Source organism: Chaetodon auriga, chromosome 6 (assembly GCF_051107435.1).
Source record: "Chaetodon auriga isolate fChaAug3 chromosome 6, fChaAug3.hap1, whole genome shotgun sequence".
Taxonomy (NCBI): Eukaryota; Metazoa; Chordata; class Actinopteri; order Chaetodontiformes; family Chaetodontidae; genus Chaetodon; species Chaetodon auriga.
In genome coordinates this window covers 14,605,676-14,627,561 of record NC_135079.1, presented here as the reverse complement: position 1 = coordinate 14,627,561, position 21,886 = coordinate 14,605,676, and the positions used below count along the sequence as shown (strand labels likewise).

General features: G+C 41.2%; 1 protein-coding gene across 1 annotated transcript in view; it reads right to left on the bottom strand.

The window, feature by feature from the left end:
- LOC143321779 (voltage-dependent calcium channel subunit alpha-2/delta-1) overlaps window positions 1-21,886 on the bottom strand; it is a 56,743-nt gene that overhangs the window by 8,600 nt on the left and 26,257 nt on the right. Inside the window, exons 7-31 of the mRNA XM_076732417.1 lie at window positions 21,624-21,755; window positions 20,489-20,558; window positions 19,518-19,568; window positions 19,184-19,283; window positions 14,940-15,098; window positions 13,861-13,965; window positions 12,870-12,948; window positions 12,602-12,651; window positions 12,421-12,510; window positions 12,236-12,310; window positions 12,048-12,128; window positions 11,665-11,739; window positions 10,237-10,296; window positions 8,179-8,235; window positions 7,833-7,904; window positions 7,061-7,122; window positions 6,509-6,585; window positions 3,766-3,826; window positions 3,581-3,672; window positions 2,412-2,493; window positions 1,821-1,883; window positions 1,113-1,216; window positions 465-554; window positions 299-366; window positions 152-190 (exon numbers count right to left, since the gene is read on the bottom strand). Of these exons, the coding sequence (XP_076588532.1) occupies window positions 152-190; window positions 299-366; window positions 465-554; window positions 1,113-1,216; window positions 1,821-1,883; window positions 2,412-2,493; window positions 3,581-3,672; window positions 3,766-3,826; window positions 6,509-6,585; window positions 7,061-7,122; window positions 7,833-7,904; window positions 8,179-8,235; window positions 10,237-10,296; window positions 11,665-11,739; window positions 12,048-12,128; window positions 12,236-12,310; window positions 12,421-12,510; window positions 12,602-12,651; window positions 12,870-12,948; window positions 13,861-13,965; window positions 14,940-15,098; window positions 19,184-19,283; window positions 19,518-19,568; window positions 20,489-20,558; window positions 21,624-21,755 (1,994 nt within the window). The remainder of the gene's footprint in view (window positions 1-151; window positions 191-298; window positions 367-464; window positions 555-1,112; window positions 1,217-1,820; window positions 1,884-2,411; window positions 2,494-3,580; window positions 3,673-3,765; window positions 3,827-6,508; window positions 6,586-7,060; window positions 7,123-7,832; window positions 7,905-8,178; window positions 8,236-10,236; window positions 10,297-11,664; window positions 11,740-12,047; window positions 12,129-12,235; window positions 12,311-12,420; window positions 12,511-12,601; window positions 12,652-12,869; window positions 12,949-13,860; window positions 13,966-14,939; window positions 15,099-19,183; window positions 19,284-19,517; window positions 19,569-20,488; window positions 20,559-21,623; window positions 21,756-21,886) is intronic.

Here is a 21,886-nt window from a genome sequence, read left to right as displayed (position 1 = left end):
CATGATGGTTTTCTGCTGTAAGGTAACGTTAGATTCCTAATCAAGGCTGTTAGCACAACCACGGTAAGGAAAAAACATCCTAGAGAAGAGACAATGAGTTCAAAACAAACACAAGTTCTCAGTTTAGATTCAGTAAACTGCATTGCTGTACCTTGTCATTCCTCAGACAGCCACAGATCTCATCCTTGCACTAAAAGGTAAAAAGTGAGCCAACAAAGAAATTAGTCCTGTAGACCAATAAATAGAGGTGTCAGAGATAATGTATACAGCGCAAATAAACCTCATTAACATGACTTACATTGACTTTCAGCGTAGCATTCATGAAACTGTTCATCCAGAATGAGACGTTGAGTTTCACTCCCACCACTACAAAACAAACCACAAAACAAGCAGAGGTAGCCAGTGAGTCTTTTCATTGATGCTGCATCACAAGAAGCAATCAGTCTGATATTAGCAAGACTGACCTGCTGGTTTGAGTGTGACTTCATCAATCGTGAGGTCCACTGCTTTGCTCACTAGAATACCTGACTCAGATACGAGCTCCCTGCTCTCCGCTGCAATTGAGAAGGGATGCACAAGGGAACTGATAATCGTGGCAATTTAACTGAAATCATGTTTAAAAGTACATGGCAGAGAACATTTCAGAATGTGAATCACAGTTAAATATGAATAATGGCTAACCATTGTGGGAAATTCCATTCATTTTTAGCTGCTTGTAATTTATGTGAGTGGAGTGGAGTCTGTGAAGCCAGTACATGTGTTAATCCAGTCAAGTGTAGCTGTAAGCACGGCTACATTACACTGACATTTGCCTGTCCTGATGTCTGCTAGAGAGATCAGTGCAGATAACAGGAAGTATACAGGGCAGGAGGAAAGGAGGGGAGGCGGGGGTGATCGCTGAAAGACACAGCGTGAAAAGGAGAAGGATAAAGAGAGTGATATCAGAGGCCTGAGAGTGTGATCTTTGCCAGTAGGGTTGGGATGACGTCCAAAGGCAGAGAGCAGGATAGGCTCAGTGCCAGGCCACAGTGAAGATCCTCATGCACAGAAATGTACATGTACACACACACATCCACACGCACACACACATTCGAATCTTTCGGAAAACTTACTGTTGAAAGATGGAGCTGTGAAAATATAAATTTCATTGTCCAAGGTCCTTTTGTAGAAGCTGGACTCATATGTCTCAGGATTCTCGGTCCACTCTTCCCCAGCACTGAAAACATTAACATAGTCACGTAATATTATATATGGACCATTATAGGCATAAAACACCAAGTAAATGCGTTTGATCTATCGGAACAATCCTTATTTTAATCTGCAGCCAAATGTTAGTCATTGAAATAAGAGTCACACCCAATCCAGTTGATATATGTCAAAGGCACGATCCAGTAAAAGCAATAACTGATTGTATTTCATGTTTTATTGTCAGGAGGAATATGCATTCGTCTTCAGCTGGAATGTTATATTCTGACCAAGTGGAACCCCCATGTGGAGCTCAGACTAAAGTAGCAGCAAGGAAATTGAGGAAAATGAGCTGCATTTGGCTGCTGGATCTGTGGATTTGACCCATGTCCTGTTCTGGCCTGGCAAGCTCTGGGAGTTCAGCTGAAAGCGTCTAATCCTCTACGTTCTGGAAAATAACCCAGTGGAGCAGGTGAGTAAAGCAGCCAAAAGCACTCAAGCCTGGGAGTATTACAGTCTGTATCCATTTTCATCTCACACATTTACACCAGCAGATATTTGGGCAAAGCTTTCGGTGATATTTTACAATGCCAGAGCTAAAGCTGGAGGAGAAACTGAGTCGGAGAGGAGAGTACCTTCTTGGGTAGACCCTTGTGATTCCTCCATCTGTGGCTACAAACCTGGCCACTATCCCATCCCTGAGAACATGGAAAACAACAGCCAATCAAACTTCAAAGCCAATCACACATATTAGAGAAAGTGTTTGTGAACTGTGAGACCAAACTGCAGACGTGACACAAATCGTGTTATGGCTGCAGTCACTTGTCTCTATATGTCCTAATGTTGAACAGATACCCTGCAGTGTGTGTGTGAGTGTGTGTTGAGATTATTTCAGACAAGTGGGCATACCATGAAAGGAAACACACTGATGTAATTATTTTATTCTCCTCTCAAAAGAGCATGTTTGGCAGAGCTCAGTATGGTTGGGTGTGATATGCATTTTGCACTTTGCTTTCATCGCGTTTCACTAGTTAGACATGATCGAATCACCCAAAGTAGAAAAGAAAGAACTTGTCTGGCTTGGTTAGTCAGTAAATTGCGCGTGAAATGAGCATCAGCTATGGTTGTACAAAGCAATGGTGTACACATGCGACGCAGATTTGCACGTAAGAAGAAATACATTTTCGCATCGCTTAAAACAGAAAACATAAAGGTTTGGCACTCACACTGTCTGCTCGTTCCAAAGTTTAACCAGTTCAGCTGTCAGACCTGCATCTAGGATTAGTCGACTCACCAGGGACACATTACCTATGGATTAAAGACAAGATACATTTCACATATTGTGAACATTGCAGCACCACAATGGCAGCACTTAGAAGGGAAATATGGAGGCAATGACAGCCTATTGTTTACAAATCTGGATGGGAAAGATGAATACACTATGTTTTTAGTTTGCACAAGAACTTCTATTGGTGTGCCACTAAGCACTGCACTTAACCCAGCGTTCTTTTTTCAGTAGATCTGCTCAACGGCAACCAGTAAGAATACTGAGATGAAGAATGATTAAGTGTATGTGTAAGTTCAAAGTCAGGCTGAAAAGCAGCAGTTGTGTTCAGCCAAATCTTGTCCCTGGATAAATGATCTCATGGCACTTGTCAGGAAAACATCCAGCAGGGAGACATGTTTGTGTAAGTCTTCTCTGACTGACCATTAGGCAGTCAGACAGCAGACACTGCTTTGTGAAGGTTTGGCTGATGTAGCTTTAGGAGACAGATGACACAGAGGTATCGAGTTCAAACCCCACCGCCGAGAAAAATGCTTCTCAAAAACTGCTTTTCAGAAGACTATGTTTAAATGAATTGTGAGAACATGCTGCACAGACATCAACAAGAAAAGCATTAATGCTTAGGCATGTGGCTTGACCTCGGGTTAAAATGGATCAAGGATACCTAGATCCATTAGCTGGATGATGGTGGTAAGCCATACGAGAGGGAACGATCCATTAGATGATGACAAATCAAGCATCGTGAGTCATTGTGTAGCATGACAGCATCGGGCTTCTAGGAAACTCAGTGGATGAGGCTGACGTCACTCTGGTTAGACGATACTAATCTAATGATCAAAGTCATGCTCTGACCTTCAGATGTTGACCGTCGTGATATCACAGTGGAAAATTCCACCATGAGTGCTGGTAAAACACATCACGCATCCATACATACAAACAAACTTCCACTCTCATTACTGCATACGCAGCAATGCAACCCACTGTGTATTGATTTAAGTGACACTGTGTGGGTCAGTGGTATTATAAGAATGCGAACAGTGCAGCAAACTGACATGACAACTTGTGCAGATGTGTCAAGGGAAACAACAGTGAGAAAGATGCATGACTCACATGCATCTGGAGTGTATCTGTCAATGAACTGGCTGAAGTCGAGGAGAAACTGGGTGTTGTTGAGTGACAACTTCAGCTCCTTGCAGTACTCCCTGAAGAAACAGTATTGATCAGTTTCAATCTCAGCCCCTTGTTTGCTCCTGTATAGTGAAAGTGGCTTTTACAAGAGCGCCGGGATCACTCACCTTGGAGCTATGTAGGTGTAACCAAACTCATCAAACTTCTCCAGCTGTATGGTTTCCATCGCTTTTGAAAACACAAAAAACACCTGGTTTAGGCCCATACTGCAGTGAGATTGTGGATATTACACACTGCGGATTAGGTTCTGTGGGATGACTACATGAAGCCAGAAACACTTGACAAGGGGGTGATCATATTCAGTTTTAAGAAATGCCGGTGAGCAATACATGGACACAGTTGTGCATTCTAGACACATGCATATGCACGCACACACACAGACACATAAAATATTGGACAGAAATGAGGTGATGGATTAAGGTAAAGAGTGTGAATGGAGTCGCAGTGGGGAGGTATGAGAGAATAACTGAGTGAGAAATACTTGCCTTCTTGACCTGTTGTGACCCCAGAGAGAAAGAGATGAGGAGAGGAGAAAGTAGGAGAGACAAAGGGTGATAAAAACGCATTCATCATCTGATAAATGATGTCATACCTTGGAAAATATGCTGAAAATTGTAAATATTCCCAAAGTAGGTAATAAAATACGACAATACAACTGCAGTGAAAGAACATTGGATCTCACGGACAAACTCTAAGTAAAAAAGAAAAATCTGAGTGAGTTCTTAGAAATGCAGAACAGGAAATGGTCAGACTATAGCATAAGCATGCGAGGAAACAACATGTAAACATACAGAAGTAATAAAGAAAATTCCTTCCACTCTATGCTTTGTCTGCCCTGGATCTGGATTTCATTTAAAACACTGTCTGGTGATTCTTATCTCATAAATGACATGACAGGCACCAATGGCCATCATTCACTGGTCTCTTAAAATGAAGACATTTTGGACATTGGCTTTAAAATATATTGAGTCTTGGTGCAGTCTGCGAAAAAAATTACTGAGGACGGAGTTTCCTCGGGGTCATGGAAATCTGGTGCGCGATGAAACAATGTCCTTCACATAAAACATAACGGGCAGATTCATTGTCCCTCTGTCTCTATAGACTGGGAAGGGTGTCTCTATGTCCAATTGCTTTCTACACCATACATTCTCTCTCTTTTTTCTTGCTCTTTACTTCTCTGTCACCATCTCTTCAACCCCAGCATTAGGTCATTTATTCAATGCATGCAGCATGCCTGCTATATGGATGAAAAAAACACACAGTATGTTCAACCATCATACCCTTGGCTAGGGACCCTCCCTAAGGTATTAGGAGGACAAGTGGCTGCAGGAACCACCTAGTGCAGGGCAGTGGTAAGGTGAATCGAGGTATTGGTGGTCTGGCTCCAGTGTGAAACTCTATATGGCTGTACAGAGAACTTTAGAGTCCCAAACTCCCCATCTGAGTAGGCTGTGGCAGCTAGGCATGGTGTGTTACTTTCTTTAACAGGCCTGTAAACGTTCTGACAGTCTTTATGGCACAGTGACAGACTCGTTATGGCAGAGAGGGAGTGATACAGAGGCTGAAACACTCAGTCAAAATCTCATCTGTAGGAATAACTGCACCATTAGGCGTTTATGCTTTGTGGCCTCACATCAAAGTTAAGAAAAATCCACTAAAGCCAGATGGTTATGTGCTGAATCTGGTGTTTTTCTCCTAATTATATCCCGTGATCAAAGCGACTGTCCACCCATGCATCTATAAAGACATGATTAAGCCTTCATACTTCAGAGCCTGTCCATCCATCTATCCATCCATCCATCCATTACTTCATCCATCCATTTATAATTATGCAAACAGAGAGGACAAACATGCTTATGCAGGGAAAACGCTGGCAAGAGGGAGACAGAGGACACAGGATAGTGAATACTTGCCCCAAGAAGAAGCTGTAAAATTCCAAGCAGGAGGAGGAAGGAGGATGGGAAAGAATAATTTGCATCAGAATCAAAATACAAAGAACTGTATGGAGAGTAACAGTTGCACGTACAGTATATGTGCATATTTGAATTTTGAGTTTTTGTCCTTGTGATTATTTTCTTTGCTCTGAGCTGAGAAGCAGCCAGAGTGTATCATACAGCGAGGCAGCTTTGAGAGCACAAACAGGGTGGAAAAAAAAAAAAAAAAAAGCTGAAGAAGACGAAAAAGGGTGGGGTATTTAGCAGGAATAAAGAGAATGAGGTGAGGACAGGTTTACAGATAGAAAGAGAAAAACAGAGAAACAGACAGAGAAAACTATTCAGTCTGTCGAGCTTGGATTGGAGCCTGTTCCTCCACAAAACATTTTGGAAAGAAAAGATGGACTTAAGGACGGGGAGGTAGAGAGATGGAATTGGCCACTGAAACACAGTGTAAAGGGTGGAGTGAGAAAGAAAAAAAATTGGTAGGAGAGGCAATAATGAGCAACGAGAGGAGGTGTGGGAGGTTTCGTCTTCATCCAAGCCAGAAGGAGGGCCAGAAGAGGGGAGTAAAGAAGGAGAGAAGAGCAAAATGTAGACAAGATCAAAAGAGCTAGCGCCTGGGCTGGGTCTGGGAGAGGGAGAGCATGTGGATGAGTGTGTGTGGGAGTGCGGGGCGACTGACCAGTGGGTTACACTACAAAAGAAAAGCACAGTGGGGATCCACTGATCTGAGCTGCAAATACAAAGGAGTGTTTGTGGTTCCAGCTAGCAAGGAGTGATACATAGCAAGTGGAGATACTCAAGAGTATGACCCAAAGAAAGTATGCATGGGAGTTGGTGTGAGGCATCAGCAAATTCTGTCAGACTGATTTGTTTGCACGCTATTTGTCATGAGCGTGCATGCCATACTCACACATAGCTTGTTTCATGTCATCCCCCAGTTTAGCTTGAATGAAGTGTTCACTGTATTTAGGCAGAACAAGAGCCAGGCTGCAGAAAAAAAACAACCGCAGTCACACTGACGACAGAATTCTGCAGTCGGAGGTCATTTGGGTGAATCATTTGTTTCAGGAAACTGGAGCTCTTCTGAGTTTCAATTCAAAGGTTGATTGAAAGCATGCAATGTTTTCCAACTGTGGAGTGATTTTAAATTCTCTAGTTACACGTGAATCCAGGGAATTTCTATCAATCAAGAGCAAAAATACACAACTACTAAAGGTTTCCATGTTTGGCAGAAAGGTATGCTTTTCCGTATGTTCAGTGAAATGCAAAAGATGTCTCTTCAATGTATTTCCCATTAACCAAGCAGAGCCTGGTGTTAGAAACAGGAGAGTGACCCCTGTTGGCTTAAGTTGTGTCCTTCAACAGCTGGAGTGCTCTCAGTGGTGAATTGTATTAAGTGACAGAGGCAGGTTACTTGTGATACACCATAAAGAAATATTACAAAATTGCTGAGATGGCTCACCTGTAATCTGTTCCATTGACTGGTCCCCATGTGTAGGTCCTGATTCCTCTATCTATGTACCTCTGCCAAAGATGACACACAGGAATCAGCATTCAGAAGTGCTTTGTTATTTTAATCCAAGTAATGCTGTTTTGTATGGTTTATTGTTCAGAAAACAATCCAGGACATTATCAGTGTTTATTTTAAAAAGTAAAATTATCGGATGATTCCAATTAAAAACATCCGTGTATAATCCAGGTAAAAACAAGGAAGTCTGGCACATAGCCAGCAGCTCATTTGAGTTTTCTCTCTATGTTTGTCTTTACTTTGTTTTAGTGGACAGATATTCTAAGACATCCTCACTGGAAGATGAACTTAATTAATGCAAACAACAGTGAACAATATCTAGCAGGGAACACGACAACTTTGAATACAGAAACATAAAACGCCTGACAAAATGTTACATGATAAATATTAAAACTAACTGCTTCCTTATTGTTAATGAATTAGCTGATTATAATAGGCCGAGTGACAACAGTATATTTATATGACTTTTAACAGAAGACTCACTTTTTCCTTTGTATAACGGATAAAATGCTGCACTCTGAAAATATATTATTTCAGCCTAAGTTTGTCTATTTTACAATGTCTTAGAATATCTCTGCAGCATTTCTGCAGAATATGCAGCTACGGATCAGAAGCATGATGGGAGACCTCTACAAAAGAATCAAATTTAACATTCCCCAACATACTCCACTGTAACATGTTACGCCCCCCCACTATTTTCTCTTACCTCATCCTGAGTTTTCACCAGAGTGTGAATGGTACGCTCGCCCGTCTCTCCATCAATCATCATTCTCCTGATCTGCAGGGAAGAAACAGACATGTAGCTCCGTGTGATTCACTGCGTAACAGCTGATTTGAAAGCTTTCGGTCTCATAAGCTCGTACTAACGAGTTAAAGACAGTCAGTAAATCACTTGCAGGGACTGATCATGATAGTTTTATGAGGAGACATGAGACATATGGCACCTGAATACCTGGCTGGATGAGTACGCACCTTTGTACCTTTGCTTGAGTGTGTGTGTATGTGTGTTTGTGTGTATGAAGGGGGAAGTTCCATGTATGTGCACACTCTACCTCCACTTTGATGTCATTCTCCAGCTCAGCATCCAGGAAGTCTAGGGTAACAGGTTCCTGGAATTTAGGATTCTGCGGACAGGATGATATTTCATTTCTTAAGTGTTAGAAAATTAAAAAATACTACACACAAACAAATCTGACGACACACAACACACTTGATGTGAACAAAACAAAGAAATACCCTTTATTTTAGGCTTAGCTTTTGGCTGGAACCAAAGTTTATTATGTAATAACCATCTTTCATATCATTCTATCTAAAACCTGATGAGTTGATAAAGCAAAATGTTATAAAATGCAATGGACCGTTATCCAATCTTACTATGGCAAACAGCCATAGAGAGGAATAGTCTGTGTCTGCATTATACTGCCACAGCGTTCAATAGCAAATGGTTTATTTTAATTATTTGAGACACAATGTTCTTTTGTATTCAATTCAGGAGCAATGCCAATCATCTTTTCTGAACACATGAATCTAATCAAATCCATGGAATAAAAATAGAGGGTACCATATGGCAGCGTTTTGACAACATATCTGTGACACCAGACGCAGCTGAATCAGATTTGATACAAAGTGACACTGGACCCTATTAATGTCCTCTCTTAAAAACCCTATACGTCTGAGTGGCTTTATGGTGGTATAAAATGGTAGCAGTAATCTAGTGCTTCTCTATAAAACAGCAGTACGTGGAATCTGATACCAGTCTGTCCTCCACAGCGTTTGTTCACTCTGCGCCTTGCAATGTGGGGTGACGTGGTGAGAGCATGCAGTGCTTGTGCTGATGTGGTGTTTTCTACATAGTTTCTTGTTTTTATGTTGACATATGCAAACATTGGCTCTGAAAATCAACAATTATGCATTTAAACTTTAAAGAGAGGAAAGGGAATGAGAAAAATATAAGGTCTGAATGAATCAGTGCATGGACAAGAGAAGCAATAAACTCAAAATGCTCAAAAATACTCAATCAACTAAATGGCATGAGATGAGTTCCTTACATTTGATGGTAAGTGAAATGAAATGCAGCAGCAAAGGAAGGCGATTAAGATGAAGCATCTCAACATGAAAATGAGAAAAGAAAGAATAAAAGATCAAGAGGTACACAGAATGAAACATCAAACATGCACAAGAAAGAAAGGAGAGAATATAAAAGGAATGAGAACGGGAACGCTGGATGGTGTGAACAGCAAAGTTAAAAACATCAAATGAGGGATAAGGAGTGAGGAAAGAAGAGCAGCAAGATTAAAAAGAAAGGATGCGAGAGTGAGGGAATGTCAGCTGAGATTTGTTGAGGTGAGCTGGGGTGTGAGATCAAAATAAAAATGCTGCTGCAACTGGGGAGATTTGTGTGATGAATATGAAATATGTACAAACATAATACAAATACAGAGAGAGCCGCTGCTGAGACAGAGAGAGATGAGACATGGGAAATGTTCAAAGGGCCCAAGGTCACCATCAGTATTCACACCATCTCCCATTTGGCTGATTCAATGAGACAAAGAATGATTGACGTCAGCCCTCCAAGCCTTACACACACACACACACACACACACACACACACACACACACACACAATGCAGAGGGTTTATGAGAAGACAAAAATAATAACAATGCTACAGTGCTGTCCTTCTTGAATGCTACATTAAACTGAGATAATTCCGACAGTGCCTTTGTGTGTGTGCGTCTGTGTTATAACACTAGGGTTGCTCTCAGCTGACATTGCTTTGTATACATTTGAGATGAAACCTGAAATACTGTCCGATACAATCCTCAGTCCTCTTCACAATCTATTCTCTCCAGTGCCCACATATGCGAGCTGCGCCTCTAAAATCAAAGCACAGCAAGGAATGTGCACATAGAAAAAGACGCAAAGCGTAACACACAGGGGAGTAGATCACATAATAGAGACATAATGTCCCCTGCAAAAAGTAATGAGTATCTACAGTGACTGCTACTGCATCTGTTGAAAACTATATCTATGGGACTACAATACAGAAAGCTTTACATGGCTACCTTTAGGGACTACTTCTGCAATCTACAGGACTTCTGCTTCGTCTCACCTCATGAAAAGTGACCGCATACTTATTATTGAGCCTGAGCTTCCTGTTACGAATCCTTTTCTGGGAAAATTATGAAAAGATGGACAGTGATGCACTTTGGACGTGTCACACACACACACACACACACACACACACACACACATAGAGCTTTGTCTGGAGTTAAGTGTTTCAGTCTGGGTGAAAAGATTGGGAGGTGACAAAGGACAAGAGGGAAGTCCCCTTTAAGAGAGACAATGCAGTTTTGCAAGCACTCTTACTGCTGCATTAAAAGGTTATAGCAGAAGGACATAAACATATAGACATAATCTACTTAACAACACAATTGAATTATTTTTTCTCTTTTTAAATATGGACCAGTTTTTTCCCCAGTGTCTCTGTATGAGTAACATGTCCTCTCCATGTAACTTCCAGGAGCCTTGAGTCATAGTTACAGCATATACTAATCCTTGATTTATTGTGCTTTGACATGTAAATTACCAAGCCAATAAAACCTATTACACTCAGAATTTAAATAATTGGATCCATAAGTGTTTGTCGTGATGTATTAGAGAGTTGTAGATTGATGGATGGGATGTTCGTTCCCAAAGGATGGACTGTTTCAGATTCAGGGAGGTGGCACTCTGAAACATCATGCCCCCAAACACAGAGCTCAGTCCTGGGCAGCACATGGTCACTGTGCAGCCTGTCAGAACCTGTTTGCCTCGGGCTGAAGGAAGCAGTTTGGAACCTCAACGTTTTGCCGGGTCACATCCTAATAGCTGTCTGTGGCTTGAAATAATGCTGCATTTATTCGAGTTGTTGTAACACTACTAAGGGCATTTGGCTCGTCAAGAAAGGCAGCTTAAAATCGATGTAGTAAGTGACAATTTTACCACTTGAAGTTTTGGTGAACTTTGAGCCTTGCTGTAAACCTGCTTAAAGAAGTTAACAAATAAAAAATGTTCAATGAATTGAATTAGCTAAAAGTGAGCTGAAACTGCAGTAAAGACTACCTTCCCCAAAAAACAACAAAAAAAAAAAACATATTAATCAATGTAAATAAGAAAAAAAAAAACAAACATCACTTGCATGATACATTCCCAAATTAAATTATATTCTGGGGTGATCTACTTTCACTTTAAAACACATCATCTCTATTATATGCCACAGTGCCCCTTCTTATCCTTCATTCTTAAACATATATGGCAGTTTGCTGCCAAGTCTACATATCTTTTTTATCTCACATGGTAATGGGTGACCTTCTCGCCGACATCTGAGAACTGATGATATCAAGTCATACTCTAAATGGGGAATGAATTCTTTTCATGAAGATTGATGAGGTGACGGCACATGGAAAAGTTTGAAAAGAGCCTGCACCATCTGCTAGCCTGCATATTATTCAACCACGTGGAATAGTCAGAGAGCGACGCACAGGGCCAGATGCCATACCTTTGGCTGGAGATTGGGGTGCAGCAGGACGTATCCATTGGGATCAATGGCAAAGTAGTATCCATTTGGGCCAATCTGAAGCAAAAAATGGACAGAGGGGAGGGACATTCATTTTTTGTGTCAGTGCATGTAGAGTATAATGGCAAGACAATTGAAAATGGTTGTCTAACATGCTGTAATTAATGACAAGGACATTTTTCATGTGTGCATGATTTTACATAGACATTAGATGTCTAATGGAATCACACCATCTATTAATTGCACCAGAGGGAAAGCTGCACAAGTTCTTCAAAAGTGAGCAAGTCACAGGACTCGGTTTGATAAATGTGTTCGCCTGCGTGCGTGCGATCACATATGTGATCAATATGAGGTGTTAAACTCACTGTGAAGCGTGGTGTGAGCTTCTTGATGTCATCCAGAGACACATCAATCCCCATCACGCCTAGAATCAACTGATTCTGGTGCTGAGAGAAAGAATGAGACAATGAGGATGAGGTAAAGCATGTATTCATCAGGTCCTGCTACCGCTGACTCATCACTCATCGCGTGTTCGAGCATTTATTAACTGCACCTCGCCATTCCTGTCATCTTTGGTCTTCGTTTTGTTGAAGACAGGTAGTGTGCCAGTGATGACCAGACCCAGTTCCTGATGGAGGGTCAAGCAAAAGAGTTAGTCAATTCAGGATTATAAAATTAACATTATTTCTGCGTCATTCAACTTGTAAAATAAATTATAAGACACAGAAAGTGTGATACCAGAGCATCGAGGTATACATTAGTCCACTGGACTTGTTTGGCCTGCTTGTCTGCCAGAACCATGGGTCTTCCTAGGACGTCCAGGTACTCCTACATTGGACAACATATTTTCCAGATTAATGCTTCTGCGCCAACAAAATGTTAAGTGCTTAAAGACAAACACGATAAATCAGGCTCTAACCTGTGTGTTTATTCTGATGGCTCCAATGGACGGAATCTCATAGAAGTAACCTGCATAAATTAGCAGACATGACCATTTAACAGACACTTAACGCCACAAACAACCTGCAATTCTATAGTGACGTCTGCCTCAGCATGGCTCTTTGCTTAGTGTCAGGTGACTTATCAAACTCAGAAAAACAAAGTTGATTGATATCCAGACGTCTTGCTTGTGCAGACTGAGGACTGTAACAAACTGATAACAAACTGATAACTGATGTGTGCTGTACCTTTATTGGAGCAGGCCATCCACTGAATGGGTCCTTTATCATAGTTGTGCTGTCCTACTGAGAAGGTAAAGATCCTCACCTGGAGCAGATTCAATTCAACAATATTTATCATGACATCTCAATAAATACTTAAATATTCTTTATAGTTATGGTAGAACATTCATTCATTCATTCATCTTCTTTACCCGCGCATCCCATTTCGGGGTTGCGGGGGGCTGGAGCCTATCCCAGCTAGCAATGGGCAAGAGGCAGGGTACACCCTGAACCGGTCGCCAGCCGATCGCAGGGCTACATATACAGACACACAGACAGACAACTCACACACTCACACTCACACCTATGGACAATTTGGAGACCAATTAACCTAACGAGCATGTTTTTGGTCTGTGGGAGGAAGCCGGAGTGCCCGGAGAGAACCCACGCATGCACGGGAAGAACATGCAAACTTCACACAGAAAGGCCCTGCCCGACCCAGGGTTCAAACCAGCAACCTTCTTGCTGTGAGGCACGCGCACTACCTGCTGCGCCACTGTGCCACCCTTATGGTAGAACAAATTATATATATATATTTTCTAATTTCTCTTTAATATTCGTAAACATATAATGCAGTCGTAACGTATTTTAGATCAATTTCTTTTTCCGTTTAAAAAATGCTCAGCTGTATGTGCTGTTATCGTAATGATGTGTGCACAACCTCTCCTCAACCTTGTGCACATTTGTGATTTGTGTGTGTGTGTGTGTGTGTGTGTGTGTGTGTGTGTGTGTGTGTGTGTGTGTGTGTGTGTGTACGTCTTTGTTTCATATTTTATGGAGAAAACCTAATCTGCCTTCTGCATAAACTTTTGGGTTGTGAGGAAATGCACACGGAAGTTGCAGCCCAAAGGGAGCTTCAAAAAGCTGAGTCTTACAAAAACTACAACAGGAGCACATCCACATAGATAAAATCAACCAGTATGTGCGTGTGCGTGCGTTTTGTGTGTCATCAACGTACCTTTTTATCAGCATTGTACTTCTCCAGTATGGCCTGAGCTCTTTCCTCTCCTCCATCGGTAAACAGCATGATGATCTTGTTGCAGTTTGCTCTGCTCACATTAGTCTGGTCAAAGGAAAACATGAAGATTTTCTGATTAACGTGCAATTTATTTTCAGCCAGTGGCACCATATAATAAGAACAATTTTGGTTGGTCTGCTGGTTCATCTTACTTTGGCCTAAGTAAAGATATTGACTCACACCATTATAAACTTTGCCATACTTGATGCTTTGATCATTGTCTGGTGTCATCTTCTCAAAATCTAATCAACATCAATTAACAATCTCATACATCATCAACAAATAACGGTTCACATTAATATTATTCTGTAAACAGGCATGGCCCCAAGAGGATGAACCCAATTATCTTTGGTGACCTCAAGAACTTTGCTTTTTTTTTTTATCAGACTTATAGTCCATTGCAGACTGTTCTTTTTTAGATTTTGGAGAATTTCTGCTTTATTGATAGGGATAACTGCAGAGAGAGAGCAGGGAAGACACGTAGTAAAGAGCCCAGGATGGAACTGAAGCCATCAAACTATGGGGTGTTATGAACTTTGCAGCTTCTAGGAACTACTAAACTTCAGACTTAGACTTCAGACTAAGTCTTCAGACTTAGTCTGAAGTCTAGTCAGTCTTGTTAAAAGTTCCTGTAAAATCACACCTAATTATGTCACATATCCTCTAGTACTGCGTCTGTATTCTTCTGTGGTAGACCAAGTTCAGACTTTAACACTCATAACTTTAAGCAGTACAGTCAAATAACCCCCCTTGAGGATGATGCTTCAGAGTGGTGTCAGAGTGGTCATTCATCTGTGACTAGTCTAATATTTTCCTCATTGTCAGGACAGTTGAGTCGAGGTAATACATTCAACCAGCAGATGGCAGTGAAAGACAATGCTCTGCTGCTGCCGACAATATGGAGGCATCAGGGTGTAACATTCATTCAAAACTTGTTTTAAGCCTCGTCTGCTCTCAGTCACAGCTTAAAAGAGACTAAATGTTTTTTCATTAACAAAATGAGGGAACTTTTATCTTACCGCAGAGAGCTGCTCAAAAGCAAACTCAAAGCCTTTTGTGTAGTTTGTAATCCCTTTAGCTGTGATGTTCTGTACAGCGTCCTTCAGCAGCTTCTTGTTCCGAACGTTGGCTTGAACCAGATGGTCGAAACACGCCGTCTTCTTCACCCTGGTGTTAAACTGGGAAACAGAGGCAATGAGTTGTGACCTACAAATTATTCATATGGATACAACATGTGTGCACCTCAAACAAATGATACAAATGCAGCGCACACACACAAACACTCCCACCTGGCCTTGGCTGTTATCAAGCAGTGGTAAACAGACACATTCATCAAGCCCCACTAATTGCTTCACATCCTCTGAGCTCAACGATTCGGTACCCATGGAAACAAGATTTTGCTATATAAGAACAAGGTTAGGCAGCAACACCATCTTTTTTTTTTTTTAAGGGTGAGACCTCCTCATTTCCACACCTCAGCACACATATGCACACACACGCCACCGAGCATTAACCAAAAGCCTGCCTCATTCACACTGAACTGTGCTCCAAGTCCGACTGATTTTCATTGTAAAATATCTGAATGGAACCTCTTAGATTGTCCAGGATGGACAGAAAGGACAGGTTCAAAGAGCTCTCAATGACGATAAGTACACGACAGAATAACTCATATAAAAGAACAGAATACATAATATTGGTATAGGAAGGACAAAGGACAGCAGTATAGTAAACTAGCACAGCTATTGTGTTGCAGAACTCTTCTAAAACAATACTGCGCCTCATCGATCTCCACTAATCAATGTGTCTCTGTGAGATGGCCAATAGTGAAGCTGAAAACACTGATCTACACAGACAAGCAAGGAGGCAACAAGAGCCCTGACTATATGTGTGTGTGGGTGTCTATGACTGTGTGTGTGTGTGTGTGTTTTTCCAATGAGCCTCATAGCCTTGAAGTTCCTTTTACATTGACAATAACAGATATACACATCTCTAAGGCAGAATGACGACGGCTGTGACGAAAGGACTGGATCAAAGCAACAGCACGTAAACACACACAAACTCACACACACACACACGTTCACATAATTGCCCCCGTAGAGCAGTTGGGGATCTTATCACACAATCTATTAAAAGGAGAAGTGAGGAAGGTGAGACGGGACTGTGGGAGGGTGAGGAGCAGAAAGTGACAGGAAAAGGACAGAAAAAGAGAAGGGGGGAGGTGTGAATTCAGGATTTAAAAGGAGGAAAGTGAGAAGGTGTATCACATATAGAAAATAATGAGCTCACGTGGTGTACATATGCTGCACATCAATCACATTCTGGTTTGAAAGATACTATTTTTGTAGAGAAGACCATTATAATAGAAATGGAAAAAAATAAAATGATAGTGTAATTACCAATAAAACACATTCTTGCTTTGTAAGATACCGTTATTGGCCTTGCACACAAATGAATACAATCTACTACAGATTCCACTGTTCCCTTGTGATCCTATTACAACAGCTCTTGTGTGTGTGCGTGTGATGGTCCTGGCCTTGGGAATGGATTAGTGATGACACAAGAGAGAAGCTAATCGTCAAGCCCTAATCCCGCTGGACTCTCTGCTACTCTGGTTTGGTGCTCTGGCTTGCCTGGACTGACGCTGGCTAACAGCACTGACACCAGCTAACACGGCTGAACAGGCTGGATAAAAGTGACGGAGGCTCAGTGAGGCGGGAGGGTGAGGGAAAGCAAGAACACAAGTGAAAAAAATAAAAAAAAACAGAGGATGAGGACAGAAAGGGAAAGAATGAGTGGAAAGAAACAGCCATCTGAATTCTTCTGACCTATCGCAGCTGTCGAGGAAGTGTGCGAGCATCTTCCATGACCAAATGCCAACTTAGTCCCTGGGCTACTCTTAATGAGGAAGGATTTATGGGTAATATCAGAGATTAATGATTTAGTGTCAGGTTACAACACCCTCAGGTCCAGACATAGGGCGCGGTGCATGTGTGTGTGTGTGGGTGTGTGTGAGTAAGTGAGTCAATGACAGAGAGAAACAGACAGTTCGTTCTAATGGCCAGCAGGGGGCGACTCCACCAGCAGCAAAGAGATGTCTGATTGTATGTACGCTTATGAAAAATGACCCAAGTTCTCACTTGATTGATTACCTCACTAAACAGTTTCCTAATGAGTCTATGGTCTCAGTCACTAGTTTCCCATCTTCTTCAATTCAACATGGTGGTCATTTTGTAATTTATGGTCTGGTTTAGAGTCAGTTTAGCGCAGCGTATGCTTTAGGGCGTGGCTACCTTGTGATTGACAAGTTGCTACTACAGCGTGTCCTTAGGTTCTTAGTCAGATCCAATTAGGATAGAGGTGTACTGATGTGTACCCTCCCCAGCTCCACCCTGTCATCCAAATATGGTCACTTCTGGCTCAAAAAAAAAAAAAAAAAAAAGATGGTGACAGCCATAATGCCAAACTCAAGGCTTCAAAACACGTCCAAACTTGGTGGTTTGGATAATCTGGCTAAACTGTTGGCTTATTTACAACCTGTCTGACGGTCTAACTGCTCACTTTTCTTACACTGTTGAACTTGATTATAGCACTGTCTCCAATATAGACAGATACCAGATTTTATAAACTTACATTATCCTTTAGCACTTTCACATGGATACGATCACAATTATTTAAGATTACCGATTGGAAAGATGATGCATTTATTTAACTTAATTTATTTTATTTATTTTTAAAATTTCCTTTAAGTTTAAATATCATTAAACTGAAAACTAAAATACATGTTTTGAAATAGTAACAATAAGAATAATATTAATAATGATTAATAATAATGATATTTGGTATGGAAAATGTGAGAAAGGATTGCTGAAATGGAACTCTCTCATCCTTTTTGACCACTCCAAGCACCCGTAACGTAACAGCGTGCCAAGTCAGCCTGGCTTAGAGTGAGTCTGAGAGCATCATTGCAAAACGGAATCCAACGCAATGATAACTTTATGTTGTTTTCATAAATGCAAGAATTGATATTGAAATTGGTATTGAAAATAAAATTTGAATTGCCCAGTGCTACCTGAACACATCCATGCATGGCTTGCATGGTCCTCGGATCACTTACGCATTTAAACACAGCACTATAGTTCAGGATTGTGGGGAAACAATTCAAACAAATGAAAGAAAAAAGTTGCAAGTCAAGACTGTCTTGAACTTTTTGAACAAATCTCACTCCGTCTCACTTTCTTGACACACACACACATACACACACGCACACACACTGAGCTCTTCGACAGATTCCGGTAATTGCACATCTTTGCAGAATCACAAGTCCACCGTGAAACTGAATACATTGTGCCCAAGACAAAGGGTCCCTGGAGAGAGGAAACAGAGTCTGAATGGCTGTTTTTGTGCAAGGAAAACGAAGACAGCCCCAATCTCTATAAAGACCCATCTCAATAAACACCTCCACAGGCACCCATCTACGCATCACACATTCTCCTGATTGGCTCTTTCGGAGTGTAATCACAAGCGTGGAAGGCCTAGAATAGATGGTCGGAGAATGAAAAGGTGGAGGGGGAGAACGAAGGAAGTGATTGGTGGGCGAGAAAAGCAAAAATGAAGGGAAAGAAAGTGGGAGCAGTGAAAGGAGGAAAGTTGAGGCATTGTATATAGTAGAGGGGAGGCGTGCAGCGTGCAGGGAGATCATGCATTGACACAAAGAGATGAATCGAGGTATAAGGTGAAATGTTGAGCCTCAGTGATGAAAGGAAAGAGTGATGGAGAGATCAAGAGGGTGATGAATGAGTGTTTCCGAGGGTTCACTCCAGTCAGAGGTGGAACTTTAATTCCTTTAGGAAAGGTGGGAATGTACACACATGCACACACACACGTACACACCTATGGGTAAGGAGGTGTGATGGAGGCATGTAGGGCAGAGTTTTAATCCTGTACACCAAATAGAGCAGTGGATATTTCATTAAAGGTCTGTTTCAGGGTGGCCAGACCTGAGAGAAATCCATATTTCATTACTTGTCATCCATCTCTCTGTCTGTCTTGTGTGTGTATGTGTGTGTGGCCATGTGTTGTGTACGCGTGTGCACGTGCACAGAGTCTTCATGTGTGTATCTGCAAAGTGTCAAATGCATCTAATGCGTACATTCTGAATCTGTCCATCACTCTGTCCCTTTCCTCAGCAAGCGCCATACCCCCCGTCGCCTCGCACAAACAGACCACCCAACGCTCAGCAAGTGCAGGGTTTGATAATACTCACATAAACCACATTGACGTAGTCGTCATCAGACAGAGTCTCCAGCATCTCACTGACAGAGGTCCTGATCAGTTTGAGAGTCAAGCCGGACACACTCCCGCTTCTACAACAACGACAACGCAAAAATAAATACATAATAATAATAATAATAAAAAAACACCTTTACACTGCAATCTGTCAGCTCAGTTCTTGTCCTGTGAGATTTTACGCAGTGTAATTAGAAATGCTTTGCGAAATGCATTACATTATGTGGCAAATCTAGGATCGTATTATAGTCAGGGGAAATCATGACAGATGTGAGAAGGTTATGGATCAAGGAGGTTATAAAGTCACTCACGCATCCACAAGGATTAGCATATCTTTGGGTGAGGCGGCTCCTTGAATGTACCTAGATGAGCATGAATGAATGAAAGACAAGCTGGTCTCAGACACAAATTCTCATCCAACAATTTACACAGTAATTTACTTTGATCACAACACTATGAATACACTTTGAGTCATATTTTTCAGTGTGTTACATACATATACAATGCTGATGAGAATACTTGTAAGGATATGCATTACATCACACAAAAAAAGCCTCGACTAAAAATCAACTTGCTAACTTTTTTCGAGCTTTGAGCTACATTTAAAATGTCATATACAATGTAGACAGCTGATGGGCCATGATACTGAATTATTACCCAGTCCTTCATGCACTTCCTACACTTACTATAACCCCCTTTCCACAAAAATTGGGATGCTGTGTAAAACGTAAATAAAACATGGCTTGTTCTGAATTTGACTTGTTTGAAACATGTTGGGACAGGAGAAACAGAAGATGGGAGAAGTAGTGGAACGCTCCAAAAACACCTGTTTGGAACATTCCACAGGTAAACAGGTTCATTGGTAACAGGTGACAGTATCATGATTGGGTATGAAAGGGGCATCCTGGAAAAGCTCAGTCGTTCACAAACGAGGATGGAAAGAGGTTCAACACTTTGTGAACACATGATTGCATGAAGGATATTACTACATGGGCTCAGGAACACTTCATAACACCGTTGACGATAAACAGATGATTGCATTTTGTTTTTATTTGTGTTTTACACAGCGTCCTAACCTTTTTGGAAATGAGGTTGTACAACTAGATGAAACATTTATTTCTCATCATAAACGCCTACATTCAAATGATTAAAGAAGCAATTACATAACAGTAAACAATCATGATTACACCTAAATGCATAAAAATTGAAATTTTGGGTTTGAATTCTGACCTACGTTGACTAAATGTTATGCTTCCTGCAGTTTTTCTAGCAGTTTTCTTACCATGGCCTCCTGCGGACGTCATACAGGTCGATCTTACTTGGGGTCTTACGAGCATCCATCCAGGGAGAGGCTTTAGGAGGAGATGAGATGTGTGTTTATAATATTGTTTCCATAATTAAAGAGAATAAACCACCAAATTCCTATTTTGGATTGTTTTCTGACACCTCTAACTGTCAGACTGTAAGTGTTGATCTGCAAATATCAGGCAATATGCAGTGTCATATTCAGCCTAGCAGTGTCTATTTGCTGTCAGTCATATCATGCAGTTAAGCAAGGACACATTTTGGGAGGTTCTAAAAAAAGATTCTTACATTTGTGCCATAATGACGGTTAGCTTGCGTGACAGAATCCAACATTTTTGACACCATCTACATTATAACATGTATAATGCTGGATAAAATTATTCATGAAGAGGTAAACAGCAGGGATGAAGAAAGAATATTCATCTGAGCGGTAAAGCATGGCGCACCAGATTCGCTTGCTTTGAAAAAAATCTGCTGCTTTCTATCCGTATGCTATTAGTGAGGGACACCATAAAAACAAGCCAGTATGAGGGCGTGTGACTGCTTATCACGCATGCTAAGAGGTAAAAAAAAAAAAAAAAAAAAAAGAAAGAAAGAAAGAAAGAAAGAACAAAGAGGAATAAATTCTGGGCCAATGAAAATTCATGAATATTAGACATAAACTTTTCCCATAAAGCTATACAGAGTCTATGATGACAGAGAATCTCATGAATAGAAATGGCTTGGCAGAGAAAACACTCACGACAGAGAGCAACACTGGAGTAATGCAGTTAAAGACAGTATGACACTATCTGGTACCGCATATAAAATCATGACAATCTGAGCAATTGGGATTATTTATTGCACCTCTTTGCTGAGTGATGTATGAACAAAGCAGACTTGTGTATATATTCCCTGGATGTTTTTAGTTCTGATCAGAAGAACCCACATGCTGTATCTTATCTCATCAACCAAACAATAGTCAGCTGAGTGCACCTCTGATTTGATAAGGAAACACACATAGCTTCGTTGTGATATTAGCAGATACACAAACAACTTAAAGAGGCCAAATGATCAGTCAGGGACTTTCCTCTATGATAAATGTCAGACATTTGTTCGTTTGTTTTTTTTACCTGGGTAGTAGCGAGCCAGGCCTGTAGCGCTACCAAACACCTGCCAGAGAAGGGTCGGGTCATCCTCTCTGTTCTTTCTGAACACTTCCTCCAATGCCTCCGTCCAGTTCAGCTCATTCAGCACAATGGTGGCTAGAAATCCACACAAACCCACACATAGACAAACACATACATGTCAAAAAGTATAGAGCATATTACTGAGATCAGATGTTGATTTTCCACAACTCTGTGAATTTGTGCATGTCTGTGCATGTAAGGATACA